The sequence below is a fragment of the Mesoplodon mirus genome (assembly GCF_964341445.2).
Source record: "Mesoplodon mirus genome assembly, chromosome: 3".
Taxonomy (NCBI): Eukaryota; Metazoa; Chordata; class Mammalia; order Artiodactyla; family Ziphiidae; genus Mesoplodon; species Mesoplodon mirus.
Genome location: NC_138978.1, coordinates 152,544,638 through 152,565,826, shown reverse-complemented (window position 1 = coordinate 152,565,826; position 21,189 = coordinate 152,544,638). Strand labels below are relative to the sequence as shown.

The window sequence follows — 21,189 nt, the reverse complement described above, 5'->3', positions numbered from 1 at the left end:
CGCGATTTCCTCGCTTATTACGTCAATTTGATTAAAAAAATTTTTTTAAATCAAACACGGTTTCAAAACACCCGTAACTTTCTAAAACGCGTGCCTTAGAAAGGAACGGACGCCACCGGTTTACCGCCTCCCCTCTCACGTGACCCTCTCTCACCCTGGGAAGCCATCTTAAGCAGCGCGTCATAGAGGAAACTACATCTCCCAGAATGCTTGCGCTTTGCGTCGTGCTGGCACTTTTAGTGGCCGGGTCTTAGAGCTGAGCCTGTAGCCGGGCGCCATCTTTGACTCTGGCAGTGTTCGGTTTCTGCTGTGGTGTTGCTGCTGAGAGGCGGCGGGCGGCAGCGGCTAAGAAAGAAGAAAGACGTGGCAGCAAACGGGAGTCGGGCATAGTGTCGACGGTTCGGTAAAGTTTCTGTTCTCTGGTAACTAGACCCGTTTTTTGCTTCCCGGGTGGCTTGGGGCCGGGGAGGTGGGGGAGAGGGCGAGGGGAGTGGCCACGGCCTCCCCTCGCCCCTGGGTCGCGGCCTAGCCCGGGAAGTCAGAGTGGGTCTTTCGGCCCCGCGGTAACGACCCCCTCCCCCACCTCCCGGCCGCTGCCGTCGCCGGGGCGGGCTGGGAGCCCCAGGCTCCCGCTCCCATCCACCCCACCCCCACCCCACTTCACCCCACCCCACCCCACCCCCACGGCGCCTGCTCCTTTTCCCAATAAACCTTGTTTCCCTCCCCCACATCCGGTGTTGGTGAAACTGTAGGAGCCCGGAGCAGCCCCAGGAAGCCGACTTGTTTCCCTACTCCCAGAGGAGAACTGACAGTAGATCGCTTTCTTCGGGGGCAACAGTTTACATAGTTTAGCGGACCCCCGCTGCCTAAGTCAAATTGAGTGCCAGGAGCTGATTTTACCTACTCTCATTCCTCTCCAGGGTCCCACTACTTGGGAGATTTTCTCAAACTCCACACACAGAAAGCCACCGACCTTATTCCGGTATCCTACACCCCTTCCCTACCTTAATTACACTTCCCACTCCCAGCCCTCAGCATCGGAGTCAAGAGCAACAGGGACACTTCCGTTCTCCTTGTAGGACTGATGAAACCGTAATGAAGAACACCCCCTAAACTCCCATAATCGGTGCGGATTCCTATGGGGAAGGCCCGTATTGTTGACATCTTTCAGGCCTTGGTTCTGGACCTTGAGAAGGAGGCTGAACTAGTGATAGCGATGCTTTTTAGGGTAAATGTATGTAGGTACTGGGGGAAGGGGAGGGATCAACCGAGAAGGCATGGAAGTGGTTTAAAGCTAATATTTCAGTTTTTGCTGCTCATATAGAGTCCAACCTAGGAGTTACTCATTTACAAGCTGTAAAGCTTCTCCAGACTAAAAATGTCTGAAAACCAAGCATGGATTAACTCTCCATACGAACAGTAAATTGAAAATTCAGCTTGTGAGTAAAATTTAAAAATTTTACTCCCAAAGCATTTTTTTTAGGTACCCACATTTTAAAAAAATTGTGTTACTTTTAATTAGAGTTGAAAGGCCTCAACTAGCATTTGCTGTTAATGACCAGTATGTGGAGTCTGATTTAGCTTTCCAGAATTAACATTTTGGGTTGTATTGCCAAATCACAGTCCTAAACGATGAATGTTGAATGATGCACTATGTTTTTGTTTAAATGAAATTTACTGAGAATAATTAACTTCAGAATTAAGGGAAATTGATGTTGCTATCATGAGGCAGCATAAAAAATACATATTTTAAAAACTGAAGACATTTCAAGCAGGTATAGTTCCTGAAGCAGAAAGAACATGAACCTGGGATTTGGAAGACCTGGTTTCTAGCTGCTACTGATCAACTCTATTACTCTGGGAAAGTAGGCCTCAGTTCTTTTTTCTGTAACATGAGTAAATTGGACTGTTTGAATTCAGAACTCAGAAAGTTGGAAGGGATCTTAAAGCCCTCTGTGAAAGAGTTTGGGAATGTTCTCCATTGCTGTCATTTTTCCTCCAAAAATAACCTGGTTTGGAAGTCATTGGTCCAACGGGAATTTGACTCCCCATAGAAATTGGAGAAAAGGTAATGCAAGTAGAGAGGAACGGCTGTATATCTGTTTGAGGAGTAAACCCACTAACAGATTCTGGTACGAATTTCAGAGACATAAAAAGAATGAGTGTATGTACCTTAAGTGTACCAGTTTCCTCACTCTCTCCTGGCAGAAGATGTAGCACTTTTAGTGGTGCTGGGATTCTGGGATGTGTTCCTATTACGTCTAATACAGATGAAGATGTGGTAGAAGGAAAGATGGTGGCAGAAGGACTGGATAAAGAGGCAAAATTGCCCGCAAAAAAGAAAAGAAAGAAGGGTTTGCGAATTAAGGGGAAAAGGCGACGCAAGAAACTGATCCTTGCGAAAAAGTTTAGTAAGGATTTGGTATCTGGGAGGCCAGTTGCAGATGCCCCTGCTTTGTTGGCTTCCAATGCCCCTGAGCAGGATGAAGAAAGTCTTTTTGAGAGCAATATAGAAAAACAGATCTATTTACCTAGTACTAGAGCCAAGACCTCCATTGTGTGGCACTTCTTTCATGTTGACCCCCAGTACACCTGGCGGGCTATTTGTAACCTCTGTGAAAAAAGTGTTAGCAGGGGTAAACCAGGTAGCCATCTCGGGACATCTACTCTTCAGCGACATCTGCAGGCAAGGCATTCACCTCACTGGACCAGGGCCAACAAATTTGGAGTTACTAGTGGGGAGGAGGATTTTACTTTGGATGTACCTTTATCTCCCTCTTCCGCTGGAAGCAGTGGAAGCTTTGAATACATCCCTACTGATCCATTGGATAATAATGGAATGGGAAAGAAACGTGATAAATCAGTATCTGATGCCCTGAAGGCAGAAAGAGGGAGATTTCTCATCAAAAGTAACATTGTCAAGCATGCCTTAATTCCTGGAACAAGAGCCAAGACATCTGCAGTTTGGAATTTTTTCTATACCGATCCTCAGCACATCTCAAGAGCTGTCTGTAATATATGTAAAAGAAGCGTGAGCCGGGGTAGGCCGGGTTCTCACTTAGGAACTTCAACACTTCAACGACACCTGCAGGCCACACATCCCATCCATTGGGCAGTTGCCAACAAAGACAGTGGTGCAGTTGGAAATGGATTAGATGAAGCTGAGACTGAGAGAAATGATCTCTTGAGTGATACTTTGCCTGGAGAGAAGTCTACAGGCAGCCAGGATGTAATAGCTGAGGACCTTAGTGACTCTGATTCAGATGAACCTCCTGTATTAGAGGTTGAAAATAGAAGATCTGAGAGTCCTATTCCTGTTGCAGAGCAAGACACTCTAATGCATGCACAGGAACAAGAAACAACATATTGTGAAAATTCAACCTCAAGTCAAATAAGTCAGGCAATTATTCAAATGATTGTGGAAGATATGCATCCTTACAACTATTTCTCAACTCCAGCCTTTCAGAGGTTCATGCAGATTGTGGCCCCTGACTATAGGTTACCATCTGAAACTTACTTTTTCACTAAGGCTGTGCCTCAATTATATGATTGGGTCAGAGAAAACATTTTCTTAACTTTGGAGAACGTTCAAAGCCAAAAGATCCACCTGACTGTGGACATATGGACCCATGACCCATCCACTGACTATTTCATTGTGACTGTACACTGGGTCTCTTTGCAAACTACACCACCTTCCAGTAATGGCAGGATCCCCAATTTTAGAAAGTGGGCAGTTCTTTGTGTAACGGGTTTGGCCAAAGACTGTTTGATAACCAACATTTTACAAGAATTAAGTGACCAGATTGGTCTGTGGCTTTCTCCTAATTTCCTCATCCCTAGCTTCATCGTTTCTGACAATTCTTCTAATGTAGTACATGCAATCAAAGATGGTGGTTTTACCCACGTGCCATGCTTCCTGCATTGTTTAAATTCAGTCATTCAGGACTTTTTCTGTGAGCACAAAAGCATTGAGAACATGTTAGTGGCTGCTAGGAAAACCTGTCATCATTTTAGTCATTCAGTCAAGGCCCGTCAGATACTACAAGAGTTCCAAAATGATCACGAACTTCCATGGAAAAATTTGAAGCAGGATGAAGCTGGCCATTGGATTTCTACCTTTTATATGTTAAAATGGCTCTTGGAGCATTGTTACTCAGTTCACCATAGTCTTGGTAGAGCCAGTGGAGTTGTGCTCACCTCCCTTCAGTGGACTCTAATGACATACGTTTGTGATATTCTTAAACCATTTGAGGAGGCCACCCAGAAAGTGAGTGTGAAGACCACAGGATTGAATCAGGTGCTACCCCTAATCCATCATCTACTCCTTTCCCTGCAGAAACTCAGAGAAGATTTTCAAGTTAGAGGTATTACTCAGGCCCTCAATCTGGTAGACAGTTTATCTCTGAAACTTGAAACTGATACCCTATTAAGTGCCATGCTCAAATCCAAGCCCTGTATCTTGGCTGCTTTGTTAGACCCTTGCTTTAAAAACAGTTTGGAAGACTTTTTCCCTCAAGGTGCTGATTTGGAAACTTACAAGCAGATCCTTGCAGAAGAAGTTTGTAACTATATGGAATCTTCATCAGAGGTCTGCCATATTGCAACTTCAGAAGCTTCTGGTTCCTCAGCCATAGTAGGAGCTGATTCATTTACCTCATCTATAAGAGAAGGCACCTCCAGTTCAGGGTCTGTTGATAGTTCAGCTGCAGATAATGTTGCCACTGGAGGCAAAAGCTTCATGTTTCCTTCTGCTATGGCAGTAGTGGATGAATACTTCAAAGAGAACTATTCAGAGACCTCAGGAGGTGATGACCCTTTGATTTACTGGCAGAAGAAGGTGAGCGTATGGCCAGCTTTGACCCAAGTTGCCATTCAGTATCTGAGCTGCCCCATGTGTAGCTGGCAATCTGAATGTATCTTTACTGCAAATAGCCACTTTCATCCAAAGCAGATCATGAGCCTGGACTTTGACAATATAGAACAGCTGATATTTCTGAAAATGAACTTGAAAAATGTTAACTATGATTATTCTTCATTGGTTCTGAGCTGGGATCCTGAGAGTGAAGTTATTCAAAGCAATGAAAAAGAAATATTATCTTAATTTCTTTTTCCTTTCTCCATTTAAAATGGGCAACTTATTGCTATGTTACTGTGTCCTAATTGCTATAATTGTTGTATACAGTTATACTAATTATTCTTTATGCACAATCTGGGGAAACCTGAAAACACAGAAAGGGCTGAAAATTCCTCAAGGGTAATATAATGTTGACAAAGTGAAGATTAACTTTAAAGATTTCATAGTAGTAACTCAGTGTAGCTGTCACTTGAAATTTTGTTTCTACCAATTGAGAGAAAAAAAGACTTTTTTAATTAAAAAAATATAGTGCAGCATTGAAAGGCCTTAGGCTATTTCTGGCTGGTAGATTGAACTAGTAATTGGTTTTAAGTAAAAATTTCTCTCAACCTGGGAAGTTTGATTGCTCTGAAACCAATGAAATAGAGAAAAAGCATACTAAACTGGTATCTTTCCCCATCACCACCATTTTTCTATTTCTTTAAAAACCCTGATTCATGCTTACAGCTTGGCAAAAACAAAGTTCACAAAATTGTTTTATATTTGGGAATTCCTAATTGCCTCCTCATACTGGTCAGCGTTATAATTTCAACTTACTAAGTGTGATAGAGTTGCCCTTTATATTTAAGATTGGGTCTATATAGAGAGGAAACATTAGAAAACAATTAGGAAGAAATTACTTTTAGTCTGTGAATTGCCCTTTTTAACTTTTATTGTAAAAACAAAGATTAGCTACTTTTATATAATTTATGGGTAAATGACAATAAAAAGTTTACAGAATTGAAAAAGATTGAATGGAAATTGGAATGAAAGCCCCATGAGTATACTGTGACAAACCAGTATCCCTTTCCCACAGAATGTTTCTCTGAATTTAAGTGATCTTAAATGTCTTCTTAAAATTATACTGAATGATCCATACTACTGTATTCTTAACTATGAGATTATTTTGGCCTCAATTCTTATTTAAAAATAAGCAGTCAATATTTTCATGTGTTAGGAATCATCACCTCACTGGTAAAATGAGAGAATTGATCTCAATTGATCTTGTCCCTTTCCACTCTGGAAGTATGTTTTTGTGATTGAGTGGGAGGCCATAAATGATGACTTTTAGTAAAAGTCTATTAAAAGTTTCAGACTGAATAACTAATGTAAGATCCCAATTTTTCCTTTTTTTCATTTTAGATTTGGGGATATTCCCTGCCCAAAAATTTCCTGGAAAATTGACTAGTATTAAGTGTGAGTAAAAGGTGTCCACTTTTTTTTAAGTTTTGATTTTAGTTTTGTCTTGGGTAGTATTTGGCAAGATTTAGCCTAGAAATTATGTAGTATTTATTACGTGAGAATCAAAATTGCTTTGTTACTGAGCTGGTTCAAAATTTAGAACTCATTTCTATGTATCAAAATTGTTTTTTGTTTTTGTTTTTTGTTTTTTTGAAATTCTTAAATGGTAAATGTACCATTGTGAAATGAAATTTCAACTCCAAAAGTTTACCCTTTTACTAACTGGAGTAAATGGATAATTATAAAGTCTTTAGTTGAAGCCATCACTAGTAAAGAATTTGGAACCTAGGCTGCATAAGCAAGCCTTTGCAGGGCCACCATTGAATGTCATGCCAGTGTGACACTGGTGTTGCTATAACAGAAGGAAAACATCTTCCCTTATTAGATAGAAGCTTTCTGTAATTTTGACAGTGCCAGTTCAGGATGACTATAATGCTGCTCTGCCTTCTACAGCTTGCTGCACCACTCTGTAGTTACTCTATAACTATACATTTCTATCTTTTTTGGTTAAACACTCCCTGAAGGTGATAAAAGATGATGTGATGATTACATACATCCACATTGTAAACATCGATATATGTGTAAGGATTTCCCTTCATCTTTATTTTGTGGGCTGGGCAAAATTTAGTGTAACATATTAATATACTTCATGATACTTTGGTAGAAGAGGAAGTTCACTATTCTTATAATGAACCCAAATTTAAAGGCTTTTGTAGTGTATTTTAAAAGGGAAAACTTACCCAAATGTTTTATTTCTACACATTTGTGTATGTGTGTGTGTGTGTGTGTGTGTATAAGCCAGTTAGTATATATGTATATGTATATTATACATAAAACACTTTATATTTGTACATACAAGTATGTTTTTATTATACAGATAATAAAGATGGGGGAAGGTTTCTGTTTTTTTCTTAATAGGTGAAGAAATCTTGAAGACCAGAAATTGGATCTTATTGAATTTTGGTGTTCTTTTTCTTTTTTCTTTTTCTTTTTTCTTTTTAAATTAATTGTTCAGCTATGGAAGATGGATCTTTTTTTTTTTTTAATTCTTTGAATCTCAAGTTCATCTTTATATGAACCCTTTGTTGTTGTTTTTTTGTTGAGGAGATAACTAACCCTAGCTGTCTCCAGTTTGACAAAGGTTGTTTGAATGGACTTAAATCTCTCAGTAGTTGGGAGATGTTTTAAAAACACACCCTGTGTTTGAATTGTGGCTGAGAGGTTTCCTTGGCAATGTGAGGAGGAAAATTCTTTCTGCCTCATTATTATTAATTCATGGATTGAGTGTTGGTTCGACCTACAGGCGTAATAGATTGGAACTCAGTGAAGACACAGACATTCCTGCTGAGAGCAACCAGCTAATAATGTAAGTGTGGAAATGTGTTCTTTTTTTCCCTGCTTAAAGGAGTGAACATTTTTGTAATTTAAGGCGTAATTTTCCTGGATCAGTAAGAAAATCAAAAAGATATTGTCAACACATTTTTTTCTTGTAATTGTTCATGAGTTTTAGGTTTTTTGATGGAAATATCCCTACCCCCTCTTTTTTTGATGATATATGCACATTATAAAGAAGGTAAAAACAATATAAACAAGGTGGACTCTTCCTGTAATTCCACCTCCTCATAGAAAAGCACTGTTAATAGTTCAGTGTCCATACACATAGCTCTGCCTCACCTTTTTTTAATGACTACATAGTGTTCCTTTATATGGATGGATGTGCCATAATATAATGTATCCCTGATTGATAGACATTTGGGTTTTTGCCATTAAAAACAAAAAAGCCCTGCATCCAAAAACAGCTCTGTACACACATATATGTGAACTATTTCTTTGAACCACTTCTTAGATCGAATTTGTAGAATTGTTAAAATTCCCTAAAGAGATTATACCAATTTACTGAATTAATGAAGTCTTTGATTTTTAAAAGTTCTTAACACATCTCTTTTAGTGAAGATATTAATCTTTGGCCACGTTGCTGATAAACCTTTTGCTATATGAATGTTTTTCATTTTAGGTAGTGAAATCCATCAGTTTTATTACGGTTTGTAACTTTGGTATCATGTTAAGGACAGGTGTTTTTCATCCTGAGCTTATAAAAAAATAGCATGCATTTTTTTTTCTAGTACTTGGGTGGTTATATATTTTATATTAAAAATGTAATCTGGGCTTCCCTGGTGACGCAGTGGTTGAGAGTCCGCCTGCCGATGCAGGGGACATGGGTTTGTGCCCTGGTCCGGGAAGATCCCATATGTCACGGAGCGGCTAGGCCCGTGAGCCATGGCCGCTGAGCCTGCGCATCCGGAGCCTGTGCTCCGCAATGGGAGAGGCCACAACAGTGAGAGGCCTGCGAACCGCCCCCCCCCAAAAAAAATGTAATCTAAGGATTGTAATTATATGACATTGTCTCTCTTCCTCCCATTAAGCATTGTCAAATATTGCTTGCTTTTTTGTTCAGCGTAGTTACGAATTTAGAATCTTTCTTATATAGTGCTTTTAGTGAGCTAAAGCCCCTTTGCTATGCTTGCTTTTATTCCCTTGGAATCTTTTTGTATGAAGTAGCAATTGTTTTTTTCAAATGGGTAGCTAATTTTTTTGGTTAATTTCAAATGCCACCTTTTCCAGAAATTGCTTGGATTCTGTTAATCTTGTACTCATTCATTTGCCAATATTACATTTAAATGTTATCTTTCACATCTATGATAATATCAGGAAGCAAAAGGCCTCTCATTCTTTTTAAGATTTTCTTTATTTTTCTCAGTTACTCTAGGTTATTTTGCAGTCTGTCAAGTTCCAATAAAAATAAAGTATCACTGAGATTTTGAATTGAAATGCATTCAATGTTATTATCTGAATGGTTGTTGCTGGCACATAGGAAATTTATTGATCTTTTAAATATCTTATTTTAAATTTCTTTAGTTGATTGTTAGACTTTATAGTTTGCAAGCATATAATATGCAGATACTAAATTTTTTGCCTCATCCTTTCTAATCTTTATACTGTTTTTTCCTTATTGCATATACTGGACTCTGGAACGGTGTTGAATGATGGTGCAGACAGCGAGACGTTTTTTTTGCCTTTTTTTTGTTCTTGTTTTTTTGCCTTGAGTGATTTACCTCTAGTGTTTTACCATGTCTCATGTGTTGATAGTTTCTGATGAATTAGTACATTCATGCTAAGGAGGTTCCTTGTAATTTACAAAGAGTTTTTATTGGGAGTAGATGTTGTGTTGTAGCTTTCTTTTTTTTTAAGCCATTTTAACTTTTAAAAAAATTATAATTTTCAATCTTTTTTTCCCACTGTTTTTCTGTTTTTGAAATCGTAAGATACCATAGAGTTTCTGTTTTTAGCCCCCCCTTTATTCTATTAATGTAATGAATTTCCCAGTATTAAACCATTCTTTGTCCTGGAATCAACCTTCTTTGATCATGTTCTCTTTTTTTTAAAATTTATTTTATTTATTTTTGGCTGCATTGGGTCTTTGTTGCTGTGCGCGGGCTTCTCGTTGCGGTGGCTTCTCTTGCTGCGGAGCATAGGCTCTAGGCGAGCAGGCTTCAGTAGTTGTGACTCAGGGGCTCTAGAGCGCAGGCTCAGTAGTTGTAGTTCACGGGCTTAGTTGCTCCACGGCATGTGGGATCTTCCCGGACCAGGGCTTGAACCCGTGTCCCCTGCATTGGCAGGCGGATTCTTAACCACTGCGCCACCAGGGAAGCCCTTTTTTTTTTTTTTGCGGTACGCGGGCCTCTTACTGTTGTGGCCTCTCCCGCTGCGGGGCACAGGCTCCGGACGCGCAGGCTCAGCGGCCATGGTTCACGGGTCCAGCCGCTCCGCGGCATGTGGGATCTTCCCGGACCGGGGCACGAACCCGTGTCCCCTGCATCAGCAGGCGGACTCTCAACCACTGCGCCACCAGGGAAGCCCAGGGGAGCCCCTTTGATCATGTTTTGTTACTCTTTCTATATACTGTGGTTCACTTTGCTTTATTTAGGATTTATCAGCTATATCATAAATCAGATACCCCAAGTAGTTTTAACAAGCAATAAAATAGTGCCTTTTCATTGTTTTGTTCTTTTTCTACTATTATTTAGTTATTTTCTCTAAATTTTTTTTTTCTGAAGTTAGACTACTTCCTTCAGTAATTTTTAAAAGAATACATGGAGTACATAGATGGTATATACTTTCAGAGACTTTTCCAGAAACTTCTTCCAGGGAAATGTAGTTTGAAAGGCTAAATCTTAAGGTCATAACTTCTCCTTTAAATTCTGGATATTTTGTCTTTTGGCATTTTAGAGATTCAGATGAGAAGTCAAATGTCAAGTGTGATTTTCTTTCCTTTGTCATCAGTCTGCTTTTTCCTAGAAGCCCGTATGAGTCTGTCTTTACCATTGGAATTCAAAAATTTCACCATATATGGTATAGTAAGGATGTCTTTAAAGAAAATTTCTGCCTGGCATTTGATGAACCCTTTAGTTAAAAGACTCAAGTTCATCCAGTTTAGGGAAATTTCTTGTATTGTTATTTTATTATCTCTCCTAATTCCATTCATTCCTTCTAAAATTTTCACTGTGTAGAAATTGAATCTTCTGGAATTATTTCCATGTTATATATCTTTTCTCTCATATTGACATCTTTTTGCATTCTGGGAGATGTCCTGACAATGATATCCCATAATTCAGTTGTGTTTTTCATCAATGTTTATTATTTATCTATTCCTTCTACTGAAATCTCTTTTTCAGGTTTTTCTTTATTCTGGGTACTTTTTTCTTTTCCTTTTAAAAAAAGGAATATGCTACCTTAGTTTTAGATTTTTGTCTGGGGTACTGCCAGTTTTTTACCTCTACATTTTTGGGAGCTATTTTCTTTTTTCTTTTTTTTTTGCGGTATGCGGGCCTCTCACTGTTGTAGCCTCTTCTGTTGAGGAACACAGGCTCCGGACGCACAGGCTCAGTGGCCATGGCTCACGGGCCTAGCCGCTCCGCGGCATGTGGGATCTTCCAGGACTGGGGCACGAACCCATGTCCCCTGCATCGGCAGGCGGACTCTCAATCACTGCGCCACCAGGGAAGCCCTGGGGGCTATTTTCTTACATAGCAGTTATATCCTTTTTTCCCTGCTAGTGCAAGTTATAGAAGTTCAGTGTGTAAAACAAATATATGAAGGAACTGTTCTGTGTAAACATTAGTGAGGTGGTACACATCTACTCAGGATTCAATCTCTCCATGCCTTGCCTACCTCTGAGGGTGTTTTGCAGAACCTAATTTGAAAGAACTGGGGGGGGGGGAGTACAATTCATGCTATCTTGTTGCTATTTCATAAGTTCCATTTTGTTGTTTGATTAGTATGTAGGAGTCTTCCTGAAACCAGCAACAGTTTCACTGTTCTTTGAGATGTTGATTTCAGGAATGAAATTGACCTCTAAGCCTTCTTTTTCTTTTATAAAAAAGCTTTTCTGTTGTAAAACTTGTTCATTCTTTTCTGATGAATATTTTTCCTATTGTTTCCTATTGCACGGGGCATTGTAATTATTTGAATGTTCATTGACCCCATTTGAGGCAATTTTTTTAAATTTAATTTTTATTTTATATTGTAGTATAGTTGATTTACAGTGCTGTGTTTCAGGTGTACAGCAGAGTGATTCAGTTATGCATATACATATATCCATTCTTTCGTAGATTCTTTTCCCATATAGGTTATTACAGAATATTGTAATATACTGTGTTATACAGTAGGTCCTTGTTGATTATTTTATATATAGTAGTGTGTATATGTTAATCCCAAACTCCTAATTTATCCCTCCCCCCTATTTTCTTTCTTTCTTTTCTTTCTTTCTTTTTTTTTTTTTTTTTTGGCCATTCTGCTGTGGGATCTCAGTTCTCTCACCGAACCCAGGCCATGACAGTGGAAGCACTGAGTTCTAACCACTGGACCACGAGGGAATTCCCTCCCTCCTGCCAGTTTTTTTGTTTTTGTTTTTTTTTCACTTTTTCTTTTTTTTTTTTTTTTGCTGTACGCAGTCCTCTCACTGTTGTGGCCTCTCCCGTTGCGGAGCACAGGCTCTGGACGCGCAGGCTCAGCGGCCATGGCTCATGGGCCCAGCCGCTCCGCGGCATGTGGGATCTTCCCGGACCGGGGCATGAACCCATGTCCCCTGCATCGGCAGGCGGACTCTCAACCACTGCGCCACCAGGGAAGCCCCTCTCCTGCCAGTTTTAAAATATTTATTTATTTATTTGGCCACACTGGGTCTTAGTTGCAGCATGTGGGATCTAGTTCCCTGACCAGGGATTGGACTTGGGCCCCCTGCATTGGGAGCGTGCAGTCTTAACCACTGGACCACCAGGGATGTCCCCCTCCCCCCCAATTTTTAAAGTTAACCTTTTGGTGTACCCTAGAAGGCGGAATGCTTTCCCTGTGTTTGTGGTCATAGGAATCCTGGTAGTGGATTGGTGAGGTGCTATTAGAGGCCCAATCCTTCGTGGATCAGTGATGGTCAGGTTGGTTAGGGCAAACTTAAATTTTTTATGTCTGCGTTGCATTATATTAGAAAACTTAATGTTATTCTCAGCATAAAACAAAATAATCAGTAGCCACCTGTAATTCTACCACCATGGCTGTAACTACTGCTAACATTTTGGTCTGTGTTCTTCTAGACTTCTTCCTGCTACTCATCTTCACCAGCATTTGGTGGTGTGTTTTTGGATTTTAGCTCTTCTAAAAGGAATTTGCAATTCCCTGTGATGTTGAGTATCTTTTCATATGCTTGTTTGTCATCTGTATGTTTTCTTTGGTGAGGTGCCTTTTTCGATCTTTTGTCCACTTCTTCCAGGAGTGTTTATTGAAAAGACTATCCTTTCTCCATTGAAATTGCCTTGCTCCTTTGTCAAAGTTTAGTTGACTATATTTGTAATCTGTGTTAGTTTCCTAGGACTTCCATAACAAAGTACCACAAACTGGGTGTCTTAAAGCAACAGAAATTTATTATCTCACAGTTATGGAGTCCAGAAGTCTGAAAAGGTTGGCAGGGTCATGCTGTCTCTGAAACCTGTAGGGAAATGATCCTTCCTTGCTTCTTCTAGCTTCTGGTGTTTGCTGGCAATCCGTGTCATTCCTTGGCTTATAGATGCATCGGTTTTTGAACATTTAGGTTTCTCGGTGGTTTTTCATTGTTAGGAGAAGATGGTGGTGAACTTTCTTACGCACTATTATTTTGCATATTTGTTTAATATTAATCTCAGGATCAATTCTAGAAATGGAATTGGAAGTCATAGGGTATGTACATTTTGAAGGTATGTTTAGTGACATAACTCTTCTAACCTTGGTTGCTGACTTAAAGGCTGGTTTTTGTCATGGCCTGCTGTTCTTGGATTAGGAATTGTTAGTGGGAAATATGAAGGAATTTGATTCAGCTGATTTCAAATTGTAGATCAATGTTTCTGTTGTTGTTGTTTCCGGCCGCACCTCTCAGCATGTGGAACTTCCCCCACCAGGGATCGACTGCATGCCCCGTGCAGTGGAAGCACAGAGTCTTAACCGCTGGACCACCAGGGATGTCCCTAGATCAGTGTTTCTGAAACCCGATCTTCTGATGTAGGAGTTTGTAGAAACCGCCTCCAAGTTGTGGCTTGTGCTCTTGTCACGTATTTTTACTTCTCTAGAAGCTTTCTTTCTTGAACCCTTTAGTGCAGGGGGTCAGGGTATGGCAGGGACTGAGGCGGGAGGGAATATTGGTCATTTTGCATAAGCACTATTTTATGGGTCAAGCCCCGAGAACTTCTTTTGCTCCTTGTTTGCAATTGGTGTGCAGCTCTTTGTCCATCTTAATTATATTAGCTAGCTCTACAGATTTTTCAGGGGTAATTGTTTCACCAATTTTTCTAGTGAGACAGTTTTTCCCACATACTTATAATTATATACTTTTGAAATAACAAAAATGCTTGTGAAAATATTGGAACTTCTGTTAGATGAAAAACAATCTGGTTTGTCAGAAATGTAGATTTAGCAAATTACCTTGTGTAAAATAATCCAAGTCCCATTAATAATCTAAACTGCAGATCATTTATTGAGTGTATAGTGCTTACCTAATTTATGCTGAAGCACCATAGAGAGTGCAAAAGAAAGAAGCATGGCTATTCTTAACAAAACTTTTACCTTGTAGATGAAAATGTACAACATTCACATCAGAATAAAATGTGAATCAGTTTTCATAAGGCTCTGTTATAGGCAATATAGACATATTAATACAATTAAAATTTGGTTTTAACAATGTGATCTCATTGGTCAAGGTGATTTGGAGGAGAAAGTTGGAAGAATTTACCTGAAATACTTTTGTTCATTGTCTTCTCATTTTAGGATTACATTTAAAAGACAATTTCTGTGATTGGGTTGTCTTGGAAAATTAAACCCATTTCAAGAGGACTTGGAGCTGATCCTCGCCTTGAGGAAGCAGTGGCTTGTTTTCAAGAAGCCACTCCTCATCTGAGGATCTACTCAGCATGCCTAATAAACAAGAAGACTGCTATTTTTTTTTCTATTCTACATGTACTAAAGTAAGAATTGGCATCTCTAACTCATTTCTTTCTATGATTTCCCTCATAAAATTGGATAAGATTTTCCCAATATACCAAGTCGTCTTTATGTTTTGCTCAGCTATTTATTATCTGCTGTCAATTTTTTAGTAAAGGGTAGCATTCCTAAGGGAATTCATTCTTCATCATTTTTTTCTCTTCATTTTATGTTCTCCATATTCTCCAAAAATAAAAAGGTTCATAGCATTTAATCATCATTCAGTGTCCTTCTAGCTGTAATTAATCCGTTCAGGGTGCTTTTGGAATTAGGAACACTTTAACTGTGGCTGGCCAACTTTTTTTTTTTTTTTTTTTTTTTAATTTTATTTTATTTTATTTTTTTGCTTTATAACAAATTTAATCAGTTATACATATACATATGTTTCCATATCCCCTCCCTTTTGCGTCTTGTGGCTGGCCAACTTTGCTTTTATTTACTTTGTGTTAAAATGAATGGGTGGGTTGTATTGTACTTGTAGAAATTGTCGTGGGTTGAATTTGACTTCTTGCTTCAGATTTTCTGCTGAATACTAAAGCCACTTTTCTAAATAAGCTTTTGCAGCTTTATTGCTTTTTCTTTGTCAGAGCTTCCTGTTTTTCAGCTTGATTCTTCTATAGCTCCATTTAGATCTGTCTGCTATTTTCTGTTGTTCCTTTATGACTAATTCTATACATGTGTATTTTTTTTCAAAAATTTTTCTTAAATCATATTGGTGCTATGTTTAAAATTGTCAGTTTTGAGCAAAGCTTTGATTTTATATAGCAAGTTGCACAACAGTAGCATTTTGTTTCAGATATTAACTTAGGAAATACATAGTGAAGTATGGAATTATACTTAAATTCTAATCTATTAACTTACTTTCTAATTTTCCATTAAAAACTAGTTACACAAGTCAGGATGTATGAAATGGTTTTGAAGATTAACAGTAAAATATATTTTTAAAGAGTACCTAATACTCCCATTTGTCTTTTTCAGCCCCATCTCTCAGCTCGTGTCATTCATGTTGTCAGATCAGATATAGGATGCTGTCAAGAAATAGGTTTTAGGAAATTAAAAATTTGTTGACCTCAGATTGTTTGTGTCATCTCATCTCAGTTGTTTTCTACTTTACCTGTCTCTCCTTACTCCTTTGTGTTTGTCTAGATACCAAGAAATGTACAGTGAACATTTTGCCTGGGATCTAGTTTGGTACCACAGTTCTTTTCTGTATTATTCTCTTTGTTTACAGGGTGACAGCTGTCCATTCCGTCACTGTGAAGCTGCATTAGGAAATGAAACAGTTTGCACATTATGGCAGGAAGGGCGCTGTTTTCGACAGGTGTGCAGGTTTCGGCACATGAAGATTGATGTAAGTTTTCAGTCTGTATTATAGTAAGTAGTCTTGTGTCCTGATGGGCCAATAAAAAAATATGGGGGTAAAAAACAACATTTCATGTAACATGTGGGTTAAATTTTTTTAATGACCTAGTGAAATTTCTCTCATTAAAATGTTCACTTAATATCTAAATGTTATATGGTATGAATTGGTGTCATATTTCTTAAAAGTAGTTCGGTAATCTGTCCAAAGTGTAAAAATTATATATGTATATTTGGGGGGTATTTATATTTCTATGTTTATTTTATTTTATTTTTTTATTATTATTATTTTTTTGCGGTACGTGGGCCTCTCACTGTTGTGGCCTCTCCCGTTGCGGAGCACAGGCTCCGGACGCGCAGGCTCAGCAGCCATGGCTCACGGGCCCAGCCGCTCCACGGCATGTGGGATCTTCCCGGACAGGGGCACGAACCCGTGTCCCCTGCATCAGCAGGTGGACTCTTAACCACTGCGCCACCAGGGAAGCCCTCTATGTTTATTTTAAAGCAATCTGAACTTAGAGAAAACTTGCAAGTACAGTATTATAAAACTTTCTTCTAAGCCATTTAGGGGTAAATTACAGACATTTCCTATCACTTCCAAATACTTTCATGACTGTTTCCTACAAACAAGAAAGATACTCTCTTACATAACTGTGATACAACCATCAAAATTAGAAAATTAACATATATGTATTATTTTCATTGAATCCTCAGATCCCATTCACGTTTTGCCATTGTACTAGTGATGTCCTTTATTGCAGTAGGAGTGAGTCCAGAATCAAGTGTTGCATATAGTTGCCATAACTCTTCAGTCTCCTTCTGTCTAGAACAGGTAGTCTTTTCTTGCCTTTCATTGGCCTTGACAGTTTTGGTAGTTTTAGGGCAGTTATTCTGTAGTGTTCCTCAATTTGGGTTTATCTGATATTTTCTCATTACTAAATTCAGGTCATGTATATTTGGCAGGAATATCACAGAGGTGATATTCTTCTCATTGCTTACCATTGGGTGGCATACAATATTAATTATCCCATTACTGGTGTTGTTAACTTTGATCACTTCATTAAGGTGGTATCCACCAGATTGCTTCACTATAAAGTTTTCCTTTTTGTATTTAGTAAGTATTTTGTGGAGAGGAACTTGGAGACCTTGTAATTATCCCATTCCTCATCAAATTCTCAAGGTTTTTTCCCTAGCTTTTTATGTGGGAACTCATGGTTTCCTATTTTATTCAATGTGTTATATGTCACTACTATCATTTTTTATCCTCAGGTTGACTCAGTTTGGGCCAGTAAGAGACCTTAAAGCTGGTTTTTGTGTCTTTTTGATGTTTCCATCGTTCTTTGAACATGTCTTCACTTTGTGGCTTAACAAGATTATCCGGGTTCATCTGGTACTTTTCCTCCTCCAGTTGTGGAATCAGCCATTTCTGCAAGGAGCCTTGGTTCCTTCTAGTGTAACTGCTCCTGGAGTGTCACTGCTTCCAGGCATGCAGTGGACAGAACAGAGGAATACATAAATGTACATAAATACATTTATATCATTGTTTATTACTTTAAGTATTGAAAATCATGAATTCACATAGATGCTTCCAATTTACCAACACTACAGTGTTTTGTCTAGGCTTCTCCTTATTCATACTTGTAACTCTTTTCTCCAAAACTTGATTTCCATTGTTCTTAATCTTATTTGATCAGTCCCCTAGTTATGTAAACTAGACAGTGTATCACAGCCTATTTCTTCCTCTCAAGTCTCTGATGTCACATGAGGCTGCTCCTGCACAGGACGTCTTTCTCACCTTGTTTCGATTCTGACATCCTGTACCAGGGCAGGCCTCCCACCTTGCTCCACTGTGAGGACTCCTTCCTCACCCTGCTCCGGACCTCATGGATGCCTTTTTCACATCCTTGGGCTTTGATACTCTGTGTTGGGCAGCCCTCCCATGTGAGATGCTTGTTTTCCTCACCCTGCTCATTCTCTGACTGTACCAGGACCCACTCAGAAGAGCCTGCCTTCCTCACCCCACTTGATCTTTGATGCCTATTCTAGGCTGACACTCCATGAGTATACCCTCCTCACCCTACATTAGGATCCCTTCTGCATAAAAGCCTTGCTCACCCTTCTCAGGCGCCAACCTTGTGCCAGGCCATCCTCCTACACAAATGCCTTACTAACCCTGACACCCTATGCTGGTTCCACCTTGTCACGTGGATACCTTCCTCATCTCAGTCAACCTCCAACACCTTGCTCTGGGCCACTTGCCCTTCCCTCTCCCAACATGAATGCCTACCTTTCTCAGCTTCACCTAATGACTTTGGACTGAATTGTTTGAGAGGGGGTGGGGAAAGAAGAAAGAGACTAAATACGCAATTTGTATGCCTGTGGTTATATAACTACTCCATTCTGGTTTCAGATTTATGGTCTCTCAACTACATTCTATGCTGTCTTCCAAATAGGGAATTCATTAAATACATTCAGAAAAAGAAATACTCTGGAACTTTCAAAAAATCATGTTGTAACATTGCGAGCAGAGTGTAAACTGGCGCACCTCCTAGGAAAGGTGTATCAGTCTCTAAGAACATCTGCGTTTGGAGATTTTCTAAAAAACTCATGGGACTTGGCATATGGTTTATTCACGGCTAAGATTTATTACAGTGGTATAGTAAGGATACACTGATCATAAAAGAAAAAAACACAGAGTCTGGAGGAATCCATGTGTGGGTTTCTTTTATCATCTTTCGCTCCTATAAGGGGTCACAAAGAACATACACTTGCCCAGTGGTGAAAATGCAGCAACGTGTGTGGGGTGTTTTTGACCAGGGAAGCCCATTAGATCAGCATCCAAATTTTTTTGTTGGGGCTGGTCACATAGGCACCCTCTACCTAACACATACCAAAACTCTAGTCTCCTAGAAGGATGTCAGGTGTTCAGTATAAGCCATATTGTTTTCATGAACAGTCCAGGCACAGTGATCAGTTAACTGACCAGGAGCATTATAAGAGCCAATTTCCCACATGCCAGGAAAGGGCCAGCCTTACAAGCAGGCTATCTGAGGACTGCAGGCTTAGGGCTACTCTGTTAACTCTTTTTTTGCACAGAGGCTTGTTTGGCTGCATCTTTCAAAATTACTAACTGCTTGTACCTTTGTCTCATCTGTACTCATGTGCAAAATGAGATCTATGCAGAATTACTCATTGTAACATAATTTGTAATATGTAAAGTGTATGAAGCAACCAAACCTTCATTTAAAACAAATTTTATTACGTTCATACAGTGGAGTGCTGGGCAGCTGTTACCAAAAAATTTTAAAGGGATACTACTTATTTATTTATATGAAAAGATCAGGATATAGTGTCACTGAAAAAGCAAAGGACAGAATAAAGTGTGTAATATACTACCATTTGTGTTAAAAAAAAAAAAGATAAGGAAAAGAATTTATATTTGTTTTTCACTCGCATATGCATTTTAAATGTCTCTGGAAGTATAAAGGAGAAACCTAACAACAATGGCTATAGGAGAGTGGAGACGGGAATGGTAAGGAGTCGTTTTACTGTATACCCCCCTTTCTAGATGCATCGACTTTCATTATTCATGGGTTCCATATTTGCAAATTTGTATATATGCTAAAATTTATTTATAACCCCAAAATCAGTACAGATGTCTTCTTCATGATCTATTTAATGCCATGTTTGTTTGCATTTTTGTGCTTTTTGTTTGTGATTTTGCTGTTTTAAATGGCCCCCAAGTGTAGTGCTGAAGTGCTGTATGTAATGTCCCTAAGTGCAAGAAAGCTCTTATGTGCCTTGTGTAGAAAACACGAGTGTTCAATAAGCTTCATTCAGGTGTGAGTTACAGCGCTGTTGACCTTGAGTTCAGTGTTAATGAATCAATGATATTTATTTATTAAAATTTTATTTAGTTTCGGCTGCATTGGGTCTTTGTTGCTGTGCACAGGCTTTCTTTAGTTGCAGCGAGTGGGGGCTACTCTTTATTGTGGTGTGCGGGCTTCTCATTGTGGTGGCTTCTCGTTGTGGAGCACTGGCTCTAGGCACGCAGGCTTCGGTAGTTGCAGCACATGGGCTCAGTAGTTGCGGCACGCAGGCCCTGGAGTGTGCGGGCTTCAGTAGTTGTGGTGTGCGGGCTCTAGGGCATGCGGGCTTCAGTAGTTGTAGCACATGGGCTTAGTTGCTCCACAGCATGTGGGATCTTCCTAGACCAGGGATTGAACCTGTGTCCCCTACATTGGCAGGCAGATTCTTAACCACTGCGCCACCAGGGAAGTCCCCAATGATATTTATTAAATAAGGTGTCTTTAAACACAGACACACATAAAACAAGATTATGTATTGATCACTTGATGAAAATGTGACCAGGAGCTTTCAGGAACCCAACTCTGTTTCCTTGAGCAGAATGGTTCAGTATTTGCTAATTAAATAATGTGAGCATTAACTGTATATCTTTGGACCATGTGCTATGTTACTATTAAAAAGTTAAAGGAGTAATCATATAGGAGAATGTTACTATGGAGGATGTGTTGCTAAGTGAAAATGTACAGAATTATATGGAACAACTTTCTTTTAAGTGTGAATCAATACATTCTACAGGTTTTTGTTTTTGTTTTTTAAGAAAAAGAATTCTATACCAAAATAAGTGACTCTCACTGGGTAATGGCCTAACAGGCATTAATTTTATTTTCCAAGTCATCTTCATTGCTTATGTATTACTTTTTATTTTGAAACAAAATTCAGTAAAAGTATTAAACAGATCAAATAAACGTCATGTGATAAAGAGGATGCTATCACAGTAGTCATCCAGTAATTTGAAGATTGCTTTCAGGAAAGAAGTAAAAACTTAAGCAAACACAAATCCAGGAGCAAGGAAGATTGGCATTAGATTCTGCCTCAAGGAGTAATAGAAT

The 21,189-nt window shown here is 39.2% G+C and overlaps 2 protein-coding genes across 6 annotated transcripts in view; both read left to right on the top strand.

Moving 5' to 3' along the window:
* The first annotated feature begins 241 nt into the window (after positions 1-241).
* LOC309801028 (zinc finger BED domain-containing protein 6) lies at positions 242-7,252 on the top strand. 5 transcript variants are annotated; one of them, XM_082615432.1, is made up of 2 exons: positions 242-403; positions 921-6,267. In XM_082615432.1, exon 2 carries the CDS (start codon positions 2,159-2,161, stop codon positions 5,099-5,101), a length of 2,943 nt encoding a protein of 980 aa, XP_082471558.1. In that variant the 5' UTR covers positions 242-403; positions 921-2,158; the 3' UTR covers positions 5,102-6,267. The 5 variants fall into 5 exon arrangements, 4 of the variants coding, with proteins under 4 accessions (XP_082471558.1, XP_082471557.1, XP_082471560.1 ...); XM_082615431.1 differs by having other exon boundaries at positions 242-422; XM_082615434.1 differs by having other exon boundaries at positions 243-403; positions 6,257-7,225.
* Positions 7,253-7,296: 44 nt separating this feature from the next.
* The window catches only part of ZC3H11A (zinc finger CCCH-type containing 11A), a 34,712-nt gene continuing 20,819 nt past the window's right edge, over positions 7,297-21,189 (top strand). Inside the window, exons 1-3 of the mRNA XM_082615435.1 lie at positions 7,297-7,721; positions 14,702-14,898; positions 16,146-16,265. Of these exons, the coding sequence (XP_082471561.1) occupies positions 14,845-14,898; positions 16,146-16,265 (174 nt within the window). The 5' untranslated portion in view covers positions 7,297-7,721; positions 14,702-14,844. The remainder of the gene's footprint in view (positions 7,722-14,701; positions 14,899-16,145; positions 16,266-21,189) is intronic.

Coding starts and splice junctions, on each gene's coding strand:
- LOC309801028 (XM_082615432.1), top strand. CDS start 2,159: ATGAGTGTATGTACCTTAAGTGTACCAGTTTCCTCACTCTCTCCTGGC.